This window comes from Metschnikowia bicuspidata (assembly GCF_001664035.1).
Source record: "Metschnikowia bicuspidata var. bicuspidata NRRL YB-4993 chromosome Unknown METBIscaffold_3, whole genome shotgun sequence".
Classification (NCBI taxonomy): Eukaryota; Fungi; Ascomycota; class Pichiomycetes; order Serinales; family Metschnikowiaceae; genus Metschnikowia; species Metschnikowia bicuspidata.
The window spans coordinates 755,610-777,674 of NW_017387733.1; the positions used below are offsets into that span (position 1 = coordinate 755,610).

At 49.0% G+C, this 22,065-nt stretch overlaps 9 protein-coding genes across 9 annotated transcripts; 3 read left to right on the forward strand and 6 right to left on the reverse strand.

Annotated features, from left to right (window-relative positions):
- Window positions 1-618: 618 nt before the first annotated feature.
- RAD10 (Rad10p) lies at window positions 619-1,677 on the forward strand (the record flags this gene model as incomplete). The annotated part of the gene is made up of 1 exon (XM_018858836.1): window positions 619-1,677. One exon carries the CDS (start codon window positions 619-621, stop codon window positions 1,675-1,677), a length of 1,059 nt encoding a protein of 352 aa, XP_018711602.1.
- Window positions 1,678-3,251: 1,574 nt separating this feature from the next.
- GIM5 (Gim5p) lies at window positions 3,252-3,701 on the reverse strand (the record flags this gene model as incomplete). Its single annotated transcript, XM_018857392.1, has 1 exon — window positions 3,252-3,701. One exon carries the CDS (start codon window positions 3,699-3,701, stop codon window positions 3,252-3,254), a length of 450 nt encoding a protein of 149 aa, XP_018711603.1.
- A 667-nt stretch (window positions 3,702-4,368) lies between these two features.
- On the forward strand, window positions 4,369-5,016 carry METBIDRAFT_19241 (uncharacterized protein; the record flags this gene model as incomplete). The annotated part of the gene is made up of 1 exon (XM_018854852.1): window positions 4,369-5,016. A coding segment is annotated over one exon (648 nt), but the record flags the coding sequence as incomplete, so codon positions are not given.
- A 1,369-nt stretch (window positions 5,017-6,385) lies between these two features.
- On the reverse strand, window positions 6,386-6,595 carry METBIDRAFT_41658 (uncharacterized protein; the record flags this gene model as incomplete). Its single annotated transcript, XM_018857437.1, has 1 exon — window positions 6,386-6,595. The coding sequence occupies one exon, from the start codon at window positions 6,593-6,595 to the stop codon at window positions 6,386-6,388; it is 210 nt and encodes a 69-aa protein (XP_018711605.1).
- Window positions 6,596-7,154: 559 nt separating this feature from the next.
- On the reverse strand, window positions 7,155-9,560 carry METBIDRAFT_173929 (uncharacterized protein). The gene has a single exon (XM_018854711.1). The coding sequence runs from the start codon at window positions 9,209-9,211 to the stop codon at window positions 7,289-7,291; it is 1,923 nt and encodes a 640-aa protein (XP_018711606.1). The 5' UTR covers window positions 9,212-9,560; the 3' UTR covers window positions 7,155-7,288.
- A 3,569-nt stretch (window positions 9,561-13,129) lies between these two features.
- UGA4 (Uga4p) lies at window positions 13,130-14,833 on the reverse strand (the record flags this gene model as incomplete). The annotated part of the gene is made up of 1 exon (XM_018857382.1): window positions 13,130-14,833. One exon carries the CDS (start codon window positions 14,831-14,833, stop codon window positions 13,130-13,132), a length of 1,704 nt encoding a protein of 567 aa, XP_018711607.1.
- Window positions 14,834-16,478: 1,645 nt separating this feature from the next.
- On the reverse strand, window positions 16,479-17,027 carry METBIDRAFT_40901 (uncharacterized protein; the record flags this gene model as incomplete). Its single annotated transcript, XM_018857326.1, has 1 exon — window positions 16,479-17,027. One exon carries the CDS (start codon window positions 17,025-17,027, stop codon window positions 16,479-16,481), a length of 549 nt encoding a protein of 182 aa, XP_018711608.1.
- Window positions 17,028-18,327: 1,300 nt separating this feature from the next.
- METBIDRAFT_11669 (60S ribosomal protein uL30) lies at window positions 18,328-19,699 on the forward strand (the record flags this gene model as incomplete). Its single annotated transcript, XM_018854054.1, has 3 exons — window positions 18,328-18,335; window positions 18,827-18,917; window positions 19,073-19,699. The coding sequence occupies 3 exons, from the start codon at window positions 18,328-18,330 to the stop codon at window positions 19,697-19,699; spliced, it is 726 nt and encodes a 241-aa protein (XP_018711609.1).
- A 572-nt stretch (window positions 19,700-20,271) lies between these two features.
- METBIDRAFT_11670 (uncharacterized protein) lies at window positions 20,272-21,627 on the reverse strand (the record flags this gene model as incomplete). The annotated part of the gene is made up of 1 exon (XM_018854055.1): window positions 20,272-21,627. The coding sequence occupies one exon, from the start codon at window positions 21,625-21,627 to the stop codon at window positions 20,272-20,274; it is 1,356 nt and encodes a 451-aa protein (XP_018711610.1).
- Window positions 21,628-22,065: the final 438 nt, after the last annotated feature.

A 22,065-nucleotide genomic window follows, 5' to 3' on the forward strand; every position in this document is an offset into this window, starting at 1 on the left:
AAAGAAAATTAAGCCAAAGAAAAGCAGGCCAAAGAAAATTAAGTCAAAGAAAAGGACAAAGAAAACTAAGCCGAAGAAAAGCAGGCCAAAGAAATTAAGCCAAAGAAAAGCAGGCCGAATCCAAAGCGAGCCAAAGCCGGCTCTCGCCTGAGCGCGAGGCTCGCAGCACCGCTCCAGAAAGACGTCCAATACATGTTCCGTTCACGCCAAAACAGACAACGCCAATCAAAAAAAACAAACAAACAAACAAACAAACAAACAAACAAACAAACAAACAAACAAACAAACAAACAAACAAACAAACAAAAAAACAAACAAACAAACAAACAAACAAAAACACAAACAAAAAAACAAACAAACAAACAAACAAAAACACACAAGACCGGTCCACCCAGAAACCCCGTGAAAAGCATGGCCCTTCTCTGCGGCTGCCCAGGCCCATGGCTCTCTGTTGAAGGGCAGAGCGGGGACCTTTTTTCTGGCCCTGGCCCTGGCGCGTTTTCTGGCCCTGGCCCACTTCCAGGCCCTGGCCCCACTGCCGGGCGCCGCGCCACCCGCAACTTCCGCGGCCCCAATCCAGGCGCCCTACTAACCGCCACATTGCAAGCACAAAACACCATGGGCGAGCCCATCGACCAGTCCTCGTTTGCCAGCATTTTGGCGGGCGTGCAGAAAATGCGCCGGGCCTACGACGTGGGCGTGGCGGCGCCAGCAGAGCCGCCCCAGCCCGCTCCCACAGACGAGGCCCCGGGCCTAGGGCGGCCGCCTCCGCGTCTTGAGAAGCCGGCCCAAAGTCCCGAAAACACGGCCCAAAGCCTCGAAAACACGGCCCAGGACACGGCCCAGGACACGGCCCAGAAGCCGCAGGCCCCCAGCCAAAAGCCCCCAGCCACGGCGCCCAAAACGGCGCCCAAAACGGCGCCCAAAACGGCGCCCCAATCGGCCCCCAAATCGGCCGCCCATGCCGCCCCCCTCCACGCCAGCAGAAGAGCCGGCCCCACAAACGTGCACTCGTACACGCAGGTGCAGGTGGCGCCGTCGCAGAAAGGCAACCCGCTCTTGGAAAGCCCGCCGATGAAACTCACGCCCTGGGCCTTCAATGCCCAGATTCTCCTGGACTACTACATCAACGCCACGGTGCAGGTGCTCTTCCTCTCGTTGAAGTACCACAGGCTCCGGCCCGAGTACGTGTGGCGGCGGCTCGAGCGGCTCCGCGGCGGCCACGCCTCCAGCAGCCCTGCACACGACCAGGCCTTGCGTGTTTTGTTGGTGGTCGTGGACATCGACTCGCCGCAGGAGGCGCTCCGCAGGCTCGCGGTGGTTTGTGTCAAGAACGACCTCTCCATGGTGGTGGCGTGGCTGTTCGAGGAGGCGGGGGCCTACGTGGCGGCGTTGAAGCTGAACGAAATGGCCCGCACCAAGACCGCCTCCTCCATCCAGGGCTCGCGCAAGGCGGACTACAACTCCAGCGTGGTGGCCACCTTGACCGCGGTGCGTGCGGTCAACAAGACCGACGTGGTGAACTTGCTAGCGAACTGCAAGTCGTTCAGAAACACCGTGCTCCAGGCGGCTCTGGGCGACGGGGTGCTGGACATCCCGGGCCTTGGCGGCCGCAAGGCGGCGAACCTCAGTGCGGCGTTTGCCGGGCCGTTTGTGTTCAACAAGGACTGGAGCTGAGCGCGCAGCCCGCGCCCAGGCTCAGCTGGAACTTGCCCGGCGAGCCAGGGCCGAGGCCCAGCAGGGACGGGGAGTGCAGCGTGTTTCACCCAGCTGGCGCCGGACTCGTTTTCTCAAACGGGTTCTTTCTGGTAAGCTAGGCTCTTTCTTGATCGGTTTGATCGAATCGAGCATGTCCGCGTTTCCAATGTGATGAATCCAACGCGGCCCACCTGGGCTTGGGCAGCGTACCCTACTATACAGAGGACGGTGGAGCGGCGCCCAAGAAAACGCCCATCTGTGCTGGCGCATGGGGACACGTCGCGGATCGGGCCGGTCCGGGCCAGATCGTGAACCAAAGGGGCTGCCGACAAAGCTCAAGAGCATACCCTGACATTACATGTATCTGCCCCAGCGGCGCCGAAAAGAACGGGAAAACGCTGGATCGGGACCCTTGGTTTGCCAGGGAGAAGCCGGCGCAGGCGTGGGATCGCACACCTCACGAGATCTCGGGAACTGGGTGAATGTGCGCCGAAATCCTGGAACGAGCCCTCCGGCCTGGGCGTGTTGGCACGTGGTGCGTCCGTCGCCGGGCCTGCCCGCGTGCTCTGCGCCCCCTCGCGTCTGGCCATACAGCTTTAGACTGTTTGGCTGCGGCCGTTGAGTGGGCCCCTGTTGTGGGGTCTGCAGCATGCCTCCAGGTCTTTCTTGCTGGCCAGGGCTCCTGCCGTGGTCCCACAGGCCATACAGACGCGTGTTCTGCAGTCGCTCTCGTGTCCTTCCATTGCACTGTCTTGCTGCGAGAACGCACAAACCATTGGAGAGTGATGACGTGCGCCTCAAGGCCCGAAGAATAACGCTTCGGCCGTCCCCCTCGAATTGTGTTATGAGCGTGCAAGGGTGGCCCTTCCAGACTCTGCGCTGGACTGCTATGCTGGACAAAAGCCCCTTTGTGGCCAATGTCGGGGGGATGTTTCTCCGTAGAGTTGGCTGGCTATGTCTGATGGCTATGTCGGATGGCTATGTCTGATGGCTATGTCTGAGATGTGGCGAAAACGCGTCACGCTGGGAAGGCCCACAGACGGCCCTCTGAGCACATGACGATTCAATTGGTCAAGTTTCCTTCCGCTCCGGTTCGTAAACGAAGACAGAATCCCAGGGACCAGGGCCAACACCGGCGGCGGCTCAAAGCTCGTCTGGCAGACAACACGAGGATGATGCGACGATCCATTTTTTTCACCAAAGGGTCTGAAGCCATTCTGCGAATGACTGTGTTCTCATCGTGGTGTGTCCGCTACTTTAGCTTCGACGGGTGACTGGCTCCGAATCTTATGCCAAAGCCAGCTTTTGAGGCCCTGCCCCGAATCCTACACCAAAGCCTGTTTTTGGGTCCCCTGCCCCGAATCCTACACCAAACCCTAATTGTTGGGGGTTTTCGGGCACAAAGATTGATGAGATGCTGCACTTGCATCTTGCTATTCGGGAACCCCCAGAGACCTGCGATGTCCACCTCTACTGGAAAAAGGCCACCCCAGGCATTTGCCGCCCAACGTCCTAATCCTGTTCTGTCGATTGCCATGCTATGTACGTCCTTGCTACTGTTTCTCCGCGGCCTGGTCCTGCTCCATCATGATCTTCCGCAATACCATGTTGATCTGGTTCATGATCTCGTTTTTCTGCACGAGAATCTCCTTGAGCTTCCTCGAGTCGCCCTCCAACTTGGTGTGCTTCTTCTGGTACACCAGCTTTGCCTCGCTGGAGGATTTCTCCGCGAAGTACCCCGTGCCGATATCCACCAAATACGTGCCCTTGTCCTTGATTTTCCCCGGCAAATAAAGAGAGCTGGTCATGGGCACAAGCAATGCCGAGTTGTCGGTGCTGTCCATGTTGTCGATGGTCGAAATGCAATCCTGCAATTTCAGCTGTGCCGTTTGAAGCGCCTTGAGCGACTGGGTGAAATGTTGGATTTCCTCCTCGGTGGATTTGCGGATCTCGACGATCTGCTGGGGCTCAAGCTGCGATAGGTCGATGCGGCGCTGGCTCATTGTCGACGGGTGTGTGGTTGTGAGGTTGTGGGTCTGAGTGTGTGTTCGAAGTGGATCGTTTTTCTGGTGCTGGAAGTTGAGCGTCCAGGCCCGAAAATCTGGAGCCAGGTTCGCGGTGGCCCACCTGGAATACTGCGGGCACTGGGGGCCTGGGGAATCTCAGTCTTGCAAGTTGGTCATTAATAGTGGGAGGGGAAAGACGCGGGAAAATTGTTGGAGCATACGCTATTAATATTGGAAACAAGATATAATGACTGAAAAAATCATTGGTGTTTTTAAAGGGGCGCTTGAATGTTTGTGTTGGTACTGTCTTCGCAAACTTCGGGCCGGCCCTGTTTTCGCGCCGTTCCGCGGCAGGGCCCCATATGAATCCTAGTCCCTGGAGAGAAATCACCAGGTATCTTATTTGCCTTCCATGTCGTGTTTCTTGTTTTTTTTTTTTAGGGTCTCTCCGGAACTGAAGAGATGGCTTCCCAGAATGTGGGCCCAATAGTTGGCCCCAGGCATTGTTTGCCCTTCCCATCTGGCCTATGGCTTGCCGCATGGCCCCATTCTCGCCGTGCATCCAGGGCCTAGTTTCGCGCCATTGCCGGATCCCAGCAAACGGAATACGCATATTAGCCACATACTATATCCATCGTTTTTTCTGCTGGATTCGCTCACCACAATGGGGAACGACGGGGGCACGATCGCCAGGGGACAGGACCTACGCGCCGTATATGCCAAAAACGATGCATTGACCCACGAGCCCATCGAAAACTTACAGAACTCGCTCTTGTCGGTCTGTTCGCTTACATCTCTACCTTTGTACGAGCATGGCCAAGGCCGTGCCATTGTCTCAGACTACCAGGGGAAGTTGTACCTGAAAGAGCAACTCCTCGAGTTTCTACTAAGCAAAAGAAGTGGAACGTTGGGCGTTTCCGCAACCCCCAGACTCGACCACATCAACGGGCTAGGCGACTTCATAGATGTGCACGTAACTTGGTCTCCGCTGGGTACGGTCACCTGTCCAGTCACGAAGACGTCAAAAACCCCGAAATCAACATTTGTGTACCTCCGGCCTTGCGGCTGCGTGTTCTCCAGTAGACTTCTAAGCGACTTGAGGACTTATCGTAAAGTGCCTGAAAATGAACCCAATGCCGCAATTGTCGAGAAGTGTCCGAACTGCAGCGAGTCATTTGCGTTCAATTACGACGTGGTCATTTTAAATCCACAGGCGGACGCCGCTTACGAAGAATTCAACTCGAGAAATTTCAAGTATCTTACTGAAAAGCTTCACGTGGGGCATGCAAAGAAACCGCAAAAGAAGCGAAAAATACACTCAAAGCAGAAAAAAAAACCCATACCGGGTAAAGTCCTGAAACCATAGAACATACTGGAGGTTGTTCCGTAGTTGCTCCGGAGTACGCAGGATAAAGGAGTTTGTGGATGTGAACATCGATGGAATTCATGAAAAGGCCTGCCTTGTCTCGAAAACTGGCGATGTCTTTCTAATGCCACATTATTTGAAGAGGATTTTGATGTCTTTTGAGTCGTGAGACACCTCAAACACAAGAAGCAGGTGATGGATTTGCTGCTGCATGAAAATCAAAGTTGAATTCCCAGCTCAGAATGCGCTTAATGAGCTTTAAATGCATGAGAACTGGACCTCACGACATGTGCTTCCCCTTAAACAATCTCGCTGCAGCTGCTCCGAAGCTTAAGATGAAAACGAGTGTCCGGGCCGTCCGCAGTCCAGGAGTTTTCCAAAAGAACAAAATTCAACCTATGGTTGAAAACAGTAGAAGACAGTCTATGGCCTCAGATGCAAGCAAAGTGCACCGCCTTGATTATCTTTTCGCGGCAGTAAACCTAAGAAGACACTTGGTATTGCTGCAACTTCAGTAGTCTTGAACACCCATTCCACGACTGGCACGGGTTATAATTTAGAAGAGTAAGCCCAAAAAACGGCTTATGACTTATTGCTACCAATTATAACAAGACTATTATAGAGACATTCACGGCTCAGAATCTCCAACACTGATGCTTCACCTACTTCGGACGCTGACTGCCGATATCAAACAATTTACTCAATGGACTAGATCCTCCCCGTTTTGCTTGGGCACAAGATCACAGACTTGCTTTTTGAATGACATCGTACGGGCAAATAGCAGAGTGAGGCTCATAGATAAATGGGCATATCCATCCCAGCTTACGATATTCAAAGCATTAGACCTGGTGATAGTCTTCGTGGCATAATTGCGAAGTGTCTTCTAGCTTTTGGATCCCTAACTTTTGAACAGGCACTGAAAGGGTCTCCACCGCTGACCAAATGTTCCAGGCCTACGGCGCACGACGCACCTTGATTTCATTCAACACAGCTCAGTCAGATCAGTAAAGGAGAAACCCTGACTATCTCTTTTCGTCACATTCAGTATTGGTGGGTGGCCGCTTGTGCGATAGCTCGAAACGACTTTGCCGGCTGCAACAACTAGAATATACAGACCCGGGAAAGCTCATCGATACTTGCACAGCAAGGTGGTGAGTTTGAATGCACAACATCTTATAGCTGGTCACCTTATCTGAGTGCAACGATCTACATAGAGAGACAAATGGAGGTTCTTTTGAAGATTGACTATGTACAATATACCCATGCGGATGCTTCGTAGGGTCCGCAATCTAGGCCCGGCCGATAAATCGAGAACCTACTCTTTGGTTTCCTCTGAAGCACGTGCCTGCTCGTAGTCTTCCTTGTTGAAACGCAACTTGTTCTGGTTCATGCGAGCGAAATCCGAGTTGGCGTAGATGTTGAAAAAAATGCTACCGGTGCCCACAACAGCAATGCCGAAAAGGGACAACACGGCTGTTCTATGCACCATATCCGTGATACGGACCGACAAGGGAAGCTTAGCCATATTTGAATGATTTAGTGTGGCGTATGACTGGCGAGATGAATGACGATTTGAAGATGGGACCACCAGGTGCGCGCGTGGGTCACGTGATATGTATCCGCGTGACTAGGCCAGAATCAGTGGTAAAGAGGGAATTGAAGGGAGTTGCTATAGGTATTCTATCATGTAACCTATTTTAAAGAATATAATGTGATATGGCCGAGTGTGTACTGCCCATTGAGTCGAGCGTTGTCAAATTCGGCCTGACGCTTTTACTGAAGCGTTTTCATGCATGTAATCGAGCGCTGTCACAAGTACTGGTTAGAGCGGGTCAGTGGAGTAGTTATCCAAATCAAGCCATCTGTGAAATACTCAAAGCATTTGTCGAACAGCTTGATCGGTACTGCCACCAAAATTATTTTCCAACCACAATTTCAACGCTTCAATGAAATACTTCACCCTAGGCTTCTATGAAACTCCTTCAATCAAGAATCCGACGTGGTACTTCGACAAAGCCATTTCATCAGATATCTTCCACCAGCCAGCACTATAAAGCGTTTCGGCTAAACAAATGAGTCAAGAAGACATTTAGAATAGCTCTCGTGAGAACCTCAACCAAGCACTTGAAGAAAGCACACTTGTAGATCTTCAGCGAAACGCTGCCAGAGACTTACTAATTGCTCTCTATTATCTCCACAGTCCGTGAGTTTGCATTGGCTACAAAAGGTATTGCAACCACTTGCCGTCAATGTACGCCTGCTCCACGAGGCCCGGGTTGGCAAACACCAAATCTGGCAACCAGTCCTTGTTGTACTGGCGGAACACATTGCGGTAGCGGCCCTCGGTATCGGGCTCCAAGAGCGCCGCCACGAGGATCTCGAGAATGTCCCTACTCAAGAGATTGATGGGCGAGTACCACGGCGCGTTGGCGTCATACGGGTCGGACAAGCCGTCGGACGCGGCCAAGAGCGAGTCCACAAGCGCGTCCATGTGGCCGTGGAACGCGTCCGAGTCGACATCACCCACGGCCACGGCGCCGGCGCTCTTCTCCTCGGACACCGCAGTGTTCTTGCGCAACGCCTCGAAGTTGCCGATGTCGATGCTCACCGGGAACTGGCGGGGCTGGATGCCCTTGATGATGAATTTTTTGCGTGGTGGCTGGGCCGGGTCTGCGGCAGGCACGCTGACCACCATGGCCTCGGAGCTGGGGAACGCCAGGCTGACGTTCTTGATGAAGTCGACGGCCGGGAGCAAGTTGGGCCACTTGGGGTTGAAGCGGTCCTTCCAGATGGCCTCGAACTGGTTCTCGTAGGACTTCCAGAGCGAGATCTGGGTGACCTCGCCCGCAGGCAGGTCTGCGGTGGCGCCCTTGGGCGCGATGCCGTGCGGCTCGTAGCAGCAGCGAAGCCAGGTGGTGGCGCGCAAGGGCTCCGGGAAGGTCAAGATCACGCTGTAGAGGTCAGGCGGCAACTTTGCCGTCAGCGAGGGCACGCCGCAGTACGCGGAGCGCTTCTTGAGCTGCAAGGGCTGGGGCGGCGGGACCTGCAGCGGGTCCACGAGCGGCAAGCGGGCGACGAGCAACTGGGGCAACTGCTTCATCAACACGTGCAAGTTCTGGGAGCCGGCCGCGTCGACGAGCGTGTGCAAGCGGAGGAGCTGGGACAGGCGCACGGAGGCCCTGTGCAGCGGGTGCAAGGCCTCCAGCGCCAAGTACTGCTTCAAAAACAGCAAGACCGCGTGGTTCAACTCGTCGTCCTTGACGAGCAAGCAGCGCACGGCCACGTGGAGGTGCTCGGGCTGCACGGCGTCGATGCAGTTGTTGCAGTCCGGCAGGTCCGGGTTGCGCGAGGCCACGCCACCCGCGCCACCCAAGAAGAGAAGGTGCTGCAAGCACTTCAACACCACCATCAACACGTGCTTGTCGCTGGTGCCGGCCAACACCACAAGCAACTGCGCGAACAACGGATCGTTGCGCGGCGTCTCCACGTAGAAGCACGTCAAAGGGTCAAGGATGTCCAAGAGGTGCTTCAAGGACTCGCGGAGCGTGTCGCTGGCCTTGTCGAGCGCGTACAGGCGCGGCGTGCCGGGCGTGATGAGCCACGCGTTGAGCCAGCGGAGCGCGTCTGCCGCGTGCTGCCGGAACTGCGGCGCCCGACTGAGCCACTGCTGGTTGTGCAAGTCCTGCGCGGCGTTGCGGAGCGAGAGCAACGCCTCCACGCTGGCCTGGAGCTCGGCCGGGCGGAACGGCGCGTCGGCGCTGCCGCGGGCCTCGTGCTCGGGGGTGCCGCTGCTCACGGCCTCACTTGCGCCCCGGCCCATGGCCTCGTAGGGCCGCGCAAAAAACCCTATGAGCGCGTTGCCAATGAGCGGGCACGCGGCCAAGTCCACGAGCTTGGGCTCGTTGCACGAGTAGAACGTCAACGTGGAGAGCGCGTGCTCGGTCTCGGGCCCGAGCCCGGACTTGAGCGCCATGATGATGCGGTCCATCGGCGCTATGCCGGGATGGCCTGCGCCGTGCAAATCGGCGTGCGCCAACAGCGACGTGAGGTACGCGCTGGCGCCCTGGGACGCGGCCGGAGAGTTTTCGGCGGCCACGCCGGTGCGGGCGACGCCCTGCACGGGCATCAAAGTGGGCGCCATTGGGGTGTTTGTGGAGATGAAAGAGCGCTGGAGGGGGCTCTGGGGCCGGCGGGTGAAAGCGGCTGGCGCGCGGCGCGTTGGTTGCTTTTCTGCGGAGCTGTCCGTTTGTGGACGCGGCGGATGTGGAAGGAGGGGGCCGGAGGGGCACGGGGGGCTGCAACGCGGGGGCAGGGAAGATCTGGTGTCCGGCGTTTGGGCTTGTTTTGAGGAGCCGCTGGGAGTTGGTGGAACATGTTGTTTTTTGCGCGGGCGCGCGCGCCACGTGACCGCGGGGCACGTGTCGGCGGCTGCGTGTTCAGGGGTGGGCCTGGGGCGTGGATGCTGGTGGGTGTTTTTGGATGATGGTGGGTGTTTTTGATGATGTTTTCGGTGGGTGTGGATGTTTTTGGTGGATGAGGATGATGACTGTTATTTTTTTTTGTGATGGTTTTGGTATGTTTTTGGTTGATGGTTTTTGGACGATGGTAGTTGGCTGATGTTTTTGGGTGGTATTTTGGGTGGTGTTTTTTGGGTGGTGTTTTTTGGGTGGTGTTTTTTGGGTGGTGTTTTTTGTGAAGGTTTTTTTAATGCTTTATGTGAATGCTTTTGGTTTTTTGTAGATTTTTTTGTAGACTTTTCTGTTTTTTGTTGATGTTTTTGGTACTTGGTTGGTGTCTGTGGTAGTTGGTTGATGGTATTTTCGGGTGACTGGCGCTAATATGGCGGTGCTAATGTTGTCCCGTCTGTCTGGGCATGCCCCGTTTTTTCGCACCCTGTTTTTGATCTTGTATGGGTGCGAAATCATTAGCAGGCCGGCTGATCGCGTGTCCATGGATCGGGGCCTCCCAAGTATTTCGAGTTCTTCCAAGTATTTCAGGTTTTTTGCAAGTTTTTGCAAGTTTTTTGCAAGTTCTTTCCAGGTTCTTTCCAGGTTCTTTCCAGGTTCTCTTCAAGTTTTCTTCAAGTTTTCTTCAAGTTCTTTTCAAGTTCTTTTCAAGTTCTTTTCAAGCTCTTTTCAAGTTCTTTTCAAGTTCTTTTCAAGCTCTTTTCAAGTTCTTTTCAAGCTCTTTTCAAGCTCTTTTCAAGCCCTTTCCAAGCCCTTTCCAAGCCCTTTCCAAGCCCTTTCCAAGCCCTTTCCAAGCCCTTTCCAAGCCCTTTCCAAGCCCTTTCCAAGCCATTTCTAAGTTCTTCCAAGTTCTTCGTAGATTCTTTTTGAATTCTTTCTAAGTTCTCTCCAAATTCTTTTTAAGTTTCTTTTGAATTCTGTCGAGTTCTCTGAGGCTCGTTCCATATCCTTCTCAACCCTTCCTAAGTTTTTCAAGCTCTTTCTGGTTAGCCCAATATTTCATTCCTCAAGCACAAAAATTTCAGAGCCTGTACCAGGCTTTCCAAGATCCCGCGACATAAGCTTCTCTGCCCGTGGCTTGTCTTCATTACATCACTGAAACAAATTTCCAAACATACTGAATATGGATGATGCCTAATTAGGAAGTCGCCAAGTCCCCTCAAAATCACGGGTCGGTGAGTTCTACAAGACCAGATCGGAAAAACATAGAAAATGACCGTCTCAAATCAATTACAAAGCTGCCAATTTAAAAAAGTAGGGTCACATCCTGCTTTCGATGACCGGCGCCCACTCAAATTGCTATATGCTCACTCTGTTGGTGTTACACAGAAATGTGTCAGTTCTCTACGTGCGTGATCTGCTCTTCAAATCACGTGGGTCACTTTGCTGCTTTGAGGATTGGTCAATATTAGGGCCACAAACCCCTGTGCTGATTTGGAACTACTGAAACTCTTACATTGAGCGTATTGCAAGTAGGAACGGTTCGCGGCTTTTTCATACACTAAATATAGACTCGTATAATATACATTTCCTCATTGACTGGCTGCATATCAGATGGTGTCTTGCCGTTTCTTCTAGCTTCTAATTATTTGAGTTTTATTATTGTTCCACTCCTAATATGACTCAAAAGTCTCCACTCTATTGTATTTGTGTCACTTTGTCGTACCAAAGTATATTTTTCTGCCCGTGGTTATCATTGGTTTTTGACCCGTCTGATATATTCATGACCGACACTATCCCATGAAATGCAAAATCAACATCATTTCCGTTATTTCAAATTGAAAAATCCATCTATACAAAGGAATTCATCCAAGAGAATATAATAAACACAAGTTCAAAATCTTACGAGCTTTTGGATTGAAAGAGTGAATTGGAAATAATGATTTATGATAACTGGTACAAGGCCGGCTGCTTGTCAGTCAAGTCACATCTGGGCTTTATTAATCTACTTTCATGACAGGCTCGAACTTATAAAAATTCGCGGGATTGTCTCAAAAACTTCGTCAACCTTTTTAAACACACGTGTATGTATCTTCCAATAAGTCAAAGACCTTCCACCAAGGCTGTAATCCAGTGGTCCTGAGTCATTTTCAAAAGCAGCGGTTTCCCTTTCTTTTCTTGTGTTGCCATCGAAAAGGTAATGAAAATCCTTCCAACATTAATTTCATGTAATCTCTCCATCAATAGAGTTCATCATGCAAAATAAAAAACGTGTATCTAGTATTTAAATCGTTTTTGGTGATCATTTCAGGAAGCCTTTTGGTATCATCCCCCATCAGTATACGAAGGACGTATCAAACCGAGCCAGCTCTGTTAGTGTTGGGGTTAATCATGTCGACAAAGGCTAAATCGTGAAATAACCGCTGTCATCGTTCTCCAAGAAATCTATTGCAAACCATTGTCTCCACTGTCCCCTTAGTGCTTTGCCTTACAGTTGAATATTTTTATGAAGAAACAAAATTCAAGATCTCAATTCTGCTACGAGATTATAAACATTGAATGTCTGAAGTGAAGCCAAGTTTTACAGTAACTACCTTACTCACACACGCGACTTGAAACGTTGATCCAGACCGACATTGTGCCTGTCTTATTCCTGGAGCTTCTCACTAACAAAGTGGCTCCTTCAGGAGTTACTGCCATTAGTGAAAGGGTACATTGCTGATATTTATCATAAAAGCTCAACGAGTTTTCTTGGTATATTCGGGAGTTGTTTGTGAACAATATCTTAGGACGATGTTTTTGGACATCACGCCAAACCTTGAGAAGCTGGAAGGTTTTGTCAAAGTACAAGCTCAAAGACTATGGCTTGTTTCATATGTACATTCTCACGGCGAGACACACACAATGGACTCCTGTCAAGCGCTTCAAAACTTTTCCACAGAATAATACTCAAAAATGGTTGCTATCCATTTTGAAAAACTAGAATAACACAGCAATAAAAAGGATCAAGCAATCGAGAACAAACATCAATCGAGAATCTAAGGATGCTCAAATAGCGGAATGAATTAGCCCAAAAGCTCTGAACTTTGTACGAGTCGCCGACAGCTCATCAAATCCTGTTAACAAATTTTGCAAGCTGAAAACAGAAATCAAACGAATATATCTGAGATTGAATAAATCTTATGCTACCTCATACTTTCCAGCTTTATTAGACTTGAATATCTAGAAATCTGCGTCAATACCTCAGGCTCGAATTTCTGCGGCTCATAGAAGAAGAATACGGCATTGGGATTGAATTTTGCTCAAAAAGCCAGAAATTTTACCATAAAATCTGTAGCACAAAGAGATTAAACAATTCCTATGAGCGAACAAATCACGGGCTAAATCAATACTTGATGTGTCTCAGAGTATATTCAGAAGTAAAAGCCCCATAGTGTAGCTTCTAGATCTCGGTTTATTATGCACGTGAGTACACCTTCCATCTTTTCAATTTGCACATAGACTGCCCAATTACTTATACAAATACTCACAGTTATCGTTTGTCGTCTTTCAATCAAAACACAAAAATATAGGGTTAAAAAACTAACAAATCAAATTCTTCGGACAGCCGGTTCTCTCTTGTGGAATATTTAGATTTGGATGCGACTTCTGTCCTATTTCTTGATAGCAGAAATGTCTTCTTTCTCACCAGCAATGATTCCGTCAATGTATTGCGTGGACTCGTCACTTGAGTCCGAATCATCGTCAACGGTTTTGGCAGGACCATGATAATGCTTGCGGGCATACACATAGTAGTAGAGAATAGAAAGAATCCACACTCCAGGAGTAATCACACAAGTGTAATTCATAGAGTTCTTGTCTGGATTTGTGTCTGTGGGGAACATCACCATGACTATCGTGTAGACAATAAAAATCGTTGATACCCACCCGTTGACTCTGCTCCAGAAATCCCCCAAGTAGAATTTACCAGGCACAAACTTTTCCTTCATGGCCAAAAGCCGCAAAAAAGTGGGCATGCCCCACGCAAAATAATTGCCCGCAATGTATAGCGTGAAAAGAGCGTTTGCAGCAGTGGTTCCAATGAGACACAAAAGACCGATAACAATGGCCGCCACCCCTCCTGCAATAACAGCATGTATGGGCACTGAAAGTCTTTTGTTAACCTTCTTAATCCACCATGACATAGGCAAGCCGTTGTCTCGAGCAAAGGCAAAAATCTGTCTGGAGATAGCAGTGAGAATCGAGGCCCCCATCAAGAACTGTGCAAATGCAATAAGCACCATGAAAAAAATTGCCATTTTCTTCCCTTGGCCTGGAACCGTGTCAAACGCATCATAGATGATTTGCGCCATGGGTTGACCAAACTTGGAGTCTAATATATGGTTCTCGATATCGTAAGTTTGCAAAGAAAACATCGTGACAATCATCAAAATGAACCCCAAAATAGAGCATGCACTAATGGAGCCGATGATTCCAATTGGTATGGTTTTGGTTGCATTGGTACATTCCTCGGACATGTGCACACACGAGTCAAATGCACCAATGGTCCAGATGGCCGGCAACCACGCTTGAGTAAGCTGCACCCAACCAATCGGAAATCCTGTAAGAGTTTCAAAACTGCCAAATACCCAAGAGGCAGGCCGGGTTTCACCTCTTGATGCGGCTATCGGCATAGCAATGACAAAAATAGCAATCAAACCCACATTCACAATGATTGACAGCGTCTGAAGCCAAGCACAGTGCTTTGACGAGGCGCATGTAAGTGCAATGTGGGCCAAAACACATGCCACAAACACGCCGTAAGTTTTTGCAGGAGTGATGTCAAAATCACCGTCCTTTGCAATTACCACAACTGACAAAACCTCGGTTGCAAACCCATAGTCCACTGAACATAGTGCCCCCACCAACGCCACGGAGTTTGTATTTCCAACCACGAATGATATAAGTGTTTTCCATCTGGGCGGCGCGTAAAAATTGGTCCAGTAGTATAAACCTCCACTTGTGGGCTGGAAGCTGGCGTTTTCACTCATGGCTATTCCGATGGATAGAATCAAAAGCGAAGAGATCAACCAGCCCCAAATGGCACCCGCAGGCCCGGCTAAAAGGGCTGTGCCTAAAATAGATGCGATGGATGGGAGCAAGCCCATAATGGAGAAGGCGACTCCGAATACCTGAATGGTGGAAAACCTTCTTTTCAATTCGGGCTTATAACCGATCTGGGCTAAAAGCTCATTATCGTCATTAGAGAAGACCGGGTCGATGCGCGGAGTCTGCACATTTTGGATGTTGTTATAATATTGGGGATTGGATGTGACTGCCTCGAGAATCTGTTCCTTGGAAAGAATTGGTTGGATCATCTTTGTTGACTCGAATGCAGAACTGATCTTAGAGAAGCCCGAGTGCAGGAAGAGAAGCTATCTTGCAGCAGGCGCAAGGAATAATACGAGCGGCCCTTTGGGGTTGAGTGAGTACACCGAAACCTGTGATCTGAAGCTAGGTCGGTAATGAACTATCTCTAATCGCTTTTAATTCTGTAGTATTTGGGAATGTCTGCTTTATAAGTAGCCGCTAGTGATTGGAGTTGCTTTGGTCTCTTATCTGTACGATTAACAGTGTGCGCATGCAGGGATTTCAACGCGTCTCAAAATTAAATGTCAAAACTGAGGAATGTCGTCAGGATCCAATGACTCAAACGGCTCCAGTCATTATGAGGGTTTAGATTTGATTTTTGTTTCCTTAATTATAATGTTTTTAACAGAAGAAATGTTTTACAAGCAAAAACCAGTGAGTTGGAAACGACAATAACGAATGCGCTTTTGAAAGCGACACCATGGACCAGGGCTTCAAAGCTTAGATAAGCTCAAACAGTTTCTTCTTTCGGAAATCGCGGCAAGGTTTCGACCGAAACGCCTTACTTGTTCAACCTAACGAGGTTTCGGGCTTTTCCAGCCCTCTTCAATCGGGAATCAAGAATCAGATCTCTTAAACCTTCAAGATGAACAACTTGAAATTTTCGATATATATCCATCTTTGATGCCAAACATTTTGTTTTCTCTGCAACAATCGACTTCAAACTAGTATTGCACCTTCTTTCGTGCACCGCTCATCAGCCATGCAGACCCGCGTATTCTTGTTAACAATCTCTCCTGGCGGATCATCTTCCCCTTTCCGCTTATACGCTGAACCCCGCCTTCGGAAGAAAAATGAAGTGGCTGCCTTTCATTTATGTACACTTGAGCTACAATTTGTCTTCATTACCATCCTTTTCTCTAAGTTTTCATACCTTGTCATCAAGTGCAAGCTTTTATGGTGAGATTGCGAAATAGTGGGTTCTCAAATAGCCATGTAGAAGTAGATTGACAACAGGAGTGGGACTCGATTCAAATGAAGGCAAGACGGCTGAAAACACTAAATGAAATTTCGTCTGGTATACTACACTGGCCTTTAAAGCCTTAAAAATCTCGATTATAGTATGATCTATCTACCGATGTTGATCAGCGCCGTATACCTACTTGCGTTCTTCTTGATCAGTGTCACTGTCTGTAACTATCTGAGTGTTATAGTATCAATATGGCCATCAAAATGAGACTCATTTGCCTTTGCAAGCTACCTCATGCCATGGACTAAATATCAAGTTCGCTCATATGAAGAACCAATGGTATACATAGAAGCAGAAGTTTACTTTCAAACTTTACGCAACGCAAACTTTCGTGGTATCAAGAGCCAAAGAAAGCACATGATTTGTAGAGGCTCTTTTATTATCTCTTTCATGGTGTAGTCATTCACCTGCGCTCGCAAAGTATACTGCTCGCTCTAGGAAGTCTACTATTAACACCCAACTGAGGATTCACCTTCTCGAAAATTTTGATTGAAGCTAAATTTTTCCTCGTATATAAAATTCAACTGCTTTGAGGGACTTGCTCACAACAATAACACTGGAATGAGCATCACAAATTTCATCATTTGGATTAAGGTTGATTGATCCAGTGAGGTCTCACTACCTTAGAAGAAGGGCTGGCCAATCTTCAAAGCAACCCAATGCCAAGGGTCGGCAGAAGCTTCGGCATCTCTCTTGAAGAAAGGCTTGGCAAACGTCAATGAAACCCAACGCCAAGGGTCAGCAGAACCTTCGGCATCTCTCTTGAAAAAAGGCTGGCCAATCTTCAATCTAACCCAATGCCAAGGGTCGGCTTCTGCCTCTGCTTCCGCTTCTCTCTTGACTGAGGCAAGCTCGTGATCGGCATCGCCCCAACTCCAAGTGTGAGGTTCGACGTCTCTCTTCGTAATTTCGCGATCAGGATAGGCCACGTCCCTCTTAGTCTCGCTGTTATAGGCCTTCGCCTCTGCCAAAAGAGTGCCGTTCAAAAAAACAACGGTTGCAGTATTGTTCTCGTAGTTTAAAATGGGGTAGACATCTTCGGGAATTGTCAAGCCGCTAATGATAGCTTCTTGGGGAATAAGTGTACCGTTGATGGTCAGGTTGGCCTCAGAAGCAGGAGAAGCAGAAGCAACGGTAATGGCACCGAAAATCAAGGGAATGGAAAGTTTCATTGAGATTGTGTTTATTGTTCTGAGTTGTATTGATGAGAAACCGCTGAGGACTGGCTTTTTCATCCCATTTAAATACTCATCTTCTACCGTGTGTTTCAAATCATGTTACAAGCACTGGCCCTTTGAGTGACTGATTGGGAAATAACGACTCATCTCATGGCGTTGATGTCTCTTCGGCGAGAAGTGCAGTGAGAAGTGCTCGCAGGTGCCCTTTGAAGTCTCGATTAGGAAAAGGCTCTTTCCACAGTGCTTAGAATTACCACTGTCTGCATCATGCATTCGAAACATACATGCACCCAATTCAAGCGTATGTGGAGAAATTTGTAGTGATGTGGTAGGGCGAATCGAAACAGTTGAGATATTTGAAACAGCGAAATCCGATAGTACATGTCTTGTACTGGGGGGCCGGAAACCGGAAATAGACCCCTTAACCGGAAAATAAACAGGATACGCGTGTTGAGATCTTTACCAATACGAGAAGGCTCCGTTTCATCGCATCCCCTTCAATACCGATAGAGATTGTGTCGGAAGGTATGCCACTTCAAGGGGAATATTTGGTCACTTGGATTTGTCTCTCTACTTTGTGCGATGCTGGACTGAGTGAAGCCTCTACAACAATGGTATGGATCGCCAAGAGGAGAAATCTTTAGTTACCAGGGACATTAAATAGTCAAATCTCGCCGGTGTGGGCATCTTCAATTTTGAGGCAGAAGAACTTCAAAGAAAATAAACTTTATTGATGTTTTAGATTTTGCCACTCTTCCATTTCCATCTTCGCTGTTTGCTATATTGTCTAGGTAATACGGTCGACCACGGCTTCCCTAGCAGTGCTGAGTACCTAAATAGAGAAAGACAGGGTCACGTGAATAAGAATCTGCATCTTTGGCACTTTGTGATTTCAGAAAGCTCGGAATTTCCAGGGAAACGTCTAACCAGTATTCCCGCTACGGCCCAGCTACTTACATTTGCACCCATTCAGAGCCAATGCGCCAGCACAAAACCACAAAGGTGTGTGGCCAGCGAATATCAAAAATAAAGCATTTACAGCCAAAATCGAGCGGAAAGTAGCATAATCACTTCCAAGGGGCAGATCAGAGGTGAAGAGCCCAGTGAATGTACATGCTATAGCTCTAGGGCTTGAGCCCTCGTCACGAGCGGGTTGTACCTTGCGAAACCTACATGGTGTGCATAGTGTGCCCTCATCGCGTGGCCTGCGCCGCACAGGGAAAAAAATGTCGCAGTATTTAAGCCCGTCCATTCCCTCGCGAATTTTCTGAAAAAATCATCACTACTCTCCAAAATGGCTACGTATGTGCCTTCAAATCATCACTACTTTTTGCTAGACACATGATCTGCTTGAGGTATGGTGTGTCTCCTTCTGCTTTTGATTAAGCTTGGGAGATCGAGGGGCATGGGACAAGTGTCACTGGTATCCGGATTCATTCTGTGCCAGACTCGTCTCATGCTTCAGTTATTGCATTGCTGTTCCTTGGCTCTCAGTTGCAACACTGGGAATCCTGTGAAAGCAAAATAACACATTTGACGTGGACGCAGCCATCCAGTCTTTTTGATTTGGCTCTGTCTTGCTTTCCGTCATTGTATGGAAACTCTCCTGTGTGTTGTCTTTAAGGTTAAATATGAGGCAATTCCGAAGGAACGTGATCTTCTGTTTTCCAATTGCAAGACAGGTTTTTGTTGGCTTTCTAACGAAAGTCACAAACCACCCATAACTCCTCCACGCCGTCCTCTGCTGTCGCAGTCTAGTAAAGCCCCAGCAGGCTTTTGTTACTAACATGCAGTACCTTGAAACCAGAGACTCAGATCAAGAAGACCAAGACCGACCAAAAGACGGTTGAGAAGCGTGCCGCCGACAAGGCCGTTAGAAAAGCCGTATGTAACTTTTGCCTTGAGAATTTTTGAAGATGAGACCATATATTTCTTTTGAAGAGACTAGCTTGCACGCGATGTTGTCATTCAGTTAACCATCTTTCGGGACTGAGAAAATTTGCACCTATTTTTGCAAACCAGAATACTAACATTTCCAGGCTAACAAGGAGAAGAGAAAGGCTATCTGTGAGAGAACTGCTGCTTACAACCAGGAGTACAGAGATGCTGAGCGTGCCGTCATCGATGCCAAGAGACAGGCCAGAGCCACCAACTCTTTCTACGTTGAGGCCGAGCCTAAGTTGGTTTTCGTGATCAGAATCAAGGGTATCATGAAGATCCCACCTAAGCCAAGAAAGGTCATGCAATTGTTGAGATTGACCCAAATTAACTCGGGTGTTTTCGTCAAGGTCACCAAGGCCACCTCTGAGTTGCTCAAGTTGGCTGAGCCTTACGTCACTTTCGGTTACCCTAACTTGGCCACCGTCAGAAAGTTGATCTACAAGAGAGGTCACGGTAAGGTCAGAAACCAGAGAGTCGCTTTGTCTGACAACGAGATCATCGAGGCTGCTTTGGGCAAGTACGGTATTGTCTCCATTGAAGACTTGATCCACGAGATCTACACTGTTGGTCCTAACTTCAAGCAAGTCAACAACTTCTTGTGGCCATTCAGATTGTCTAACCCTAACGGTGGTTTCAGAAAGAGAAAGTTCTTCCACTTCATCCAGGGTGGTGACACCGGTAACAGAGAGCAGTTCATCAACAACTTGGTCAAGCAAATGAACTAAGTTATGTGACCTCTCTTTACTTCCTTCTTCTCTTGTTTTTGCGGATGTGTGCGTGTGTTCCATTGTCTATAGTCTAATAGAACTCCCCACTTCTTTTTCCTTTACGTGTATAATGACAATCAAAGAATCTTTAAATCTAGCTGGGGTCTTGGGATGTAGTTCTGTATGAGGACATCGAAAGTTGTACATTACCCTGGGCGAAGTTCCTTCGAGTGTAAACGCAGTTTCACGAATGGCGAAAGTTCTTGAGTCTTTCCTCCCAACCTTCAGTGGCGGGCCCCAAAATGTCCTCTTTCTCCTACGAATTCCGCCTGACATTACGTTTGAAACGCCCGTGTTTTGGGTAATTTGCGCTATTGTCTTATTTTTTCGATGCAGACGCCCTGTCTAGTATTCATTGTAGAATGCACATCAACTTTTGCTTCGGAGCTGAGACATCCCGGGCCCTCATGAAACATCAAGAAGCTTTGTATAACAATCCCTCTCGTCCCTATCTCAAACTGAAACAGTTATAATCTGCCAAACTACGATATATGCCTGTCCTGTTTGTCTCTAGCTCCCCGATCTATGGACTAATACCCCATCATGTCCCTGAGCTGGTAACTCCAATACTCCAAGGTTGGAAACTCCTGTAGCCACGAAAGAGGCGCCAGTTCCCTCACTTCATCGTCATAGAATATATATGAGGGCGCTGTTTCAGAAGAGTACAATGCAATCACTGCGACGAAATACAACAACTTGAAGAAGTTGATGATGACGAAAAACCCGAGCACAATGCTGAGCACACGTACAAGAAACTCGGGCACTGACCTTTTGCAGCCTGGGGGGAGCAATTCTTCAATGAGGTCCCTCAAAAACGTCGCCACGAAACCCGTGAAATAATCCCAAGGAACATACAAAAGCGAAATCACGCCCGGCGCTGCGGTCTTGAAACTACGCCCACGTTCTCGCTCGAGCCGTGAGATGATTCGGGCTTGGTCTCGCACAGCTGCCTGCAACTCAGTGAGAGACTGGTCCAAAGACTTTTCAGCGACGCGGCTCGACTCGTGTTCTAGTTTTTTTGCTTGTGAGCGGACATCTGCAAACGACAGTCTCAACTCTTGCAATCTGCGTTCTTGAGGCGTGATTCCATAACTCAATGACCCGGAGTAGGAGGAGGGCTCCTTGTAGTCTTTCGTTCTGTTATCTCGTAGCGGTTGCAGGTCAGTTGCTGTACGCAAGCTCAGGAGCCACAGTTTGCCGAAACCGGCTGCTCGGGAAATCCACGACTTTTCGCCTATTTCTTGTGGCGGGCTCGGTTTCTCATCTACAGAGCTGTCAAACCGCACCTTATCAGTGTCTTTAGTCCCAAATCCACGTGTCCACCTCAGAAACCAAGATTCCTTGGATACAGGTGAGTTTCGCTGGTAATCTTTATACAAGTCCCCGGGGCCACCTCTTTCTGGGTGGTTCAAATGAGTGCTTCTTGGAATGTATCGGTCATATACGCCCGTGTCTTGAGATGGAACATCGGGAAACCATGCAGAACTTCGCCCAGTCGGCCCAAGTCTATCGGCAGCAGAAGTGCTTTTTGGATCTTCTCTCAGGGAAGACTCCACTAAACTGGCTAGTCTCTCCGGTGTGATACGGAAGCGTGTTTCGAAAAATTCCTCCAATGTGCGGAAATGTGCAAGACCAAGAATGAAGCTCAGACACTCACTTTTGAAAAGTCGAAGCTGTGGTTTCAGTTTTAGTGTTGTGCGGAGCAACTGTTCTTCTTCGGGCTTCAAAAGCTCCCGGATTCCGAGGAAACTCTCAAGTTCTCTCACCAATCCTAAGATTTCAGTACTTTGGAGATACTTATGCCTCGTTTTCGGCAGACACCTGCTCCAACATAGCTCTATGGCCTTGCGTGCAGGGGACTCTCTCAGCTCTGTCGAGTACCGCATTTTATCAAAGACAAGCCTGGAAAACACCGGAGCAAGACGTCTTAAGTTGGTTCTTCGAAGTCACTCAAGTTTGTGCATCAAATCCCGGACTCTACTTTGTCTGTATGACCTGCATCCGTAAACGCGTCTCTCGGGATGCGCGTCTTTTGATGAAGTTTCATATATACGTGCATCAGCCTGGATTTGATCAAGAACTACTAAATTTTATTTTCCTTTTATGCTATGCGTGATCTGTAACAGGAATTTTTCCTGTCCCGTTATTCCCTTTTTTTTTTTCTTTTTTCTGACCACCAGGTGCCACTGCCTTATCTCGACCCAAGCACGCGCAAACTCAAACACGCGCAACCTGTTGAATTGTTCACCCTTTTGATGAATCCTCCACTTGTCCACTCACGCCGGCATGCGCGTCTTGTTCCCGAGCTGGAAGTGAATTTGAGG

Bases quoted from the DNA above. Each gene is read 5' to 3' on its own strand.
- METBIDRAFT_173929 (XM_018854711.1), bottom strand. From the start codon at position 9,211: ATGGCGCCCACTTTGATGCCCGTGCAGGGCGTCGCCCGCACCGGCGTG.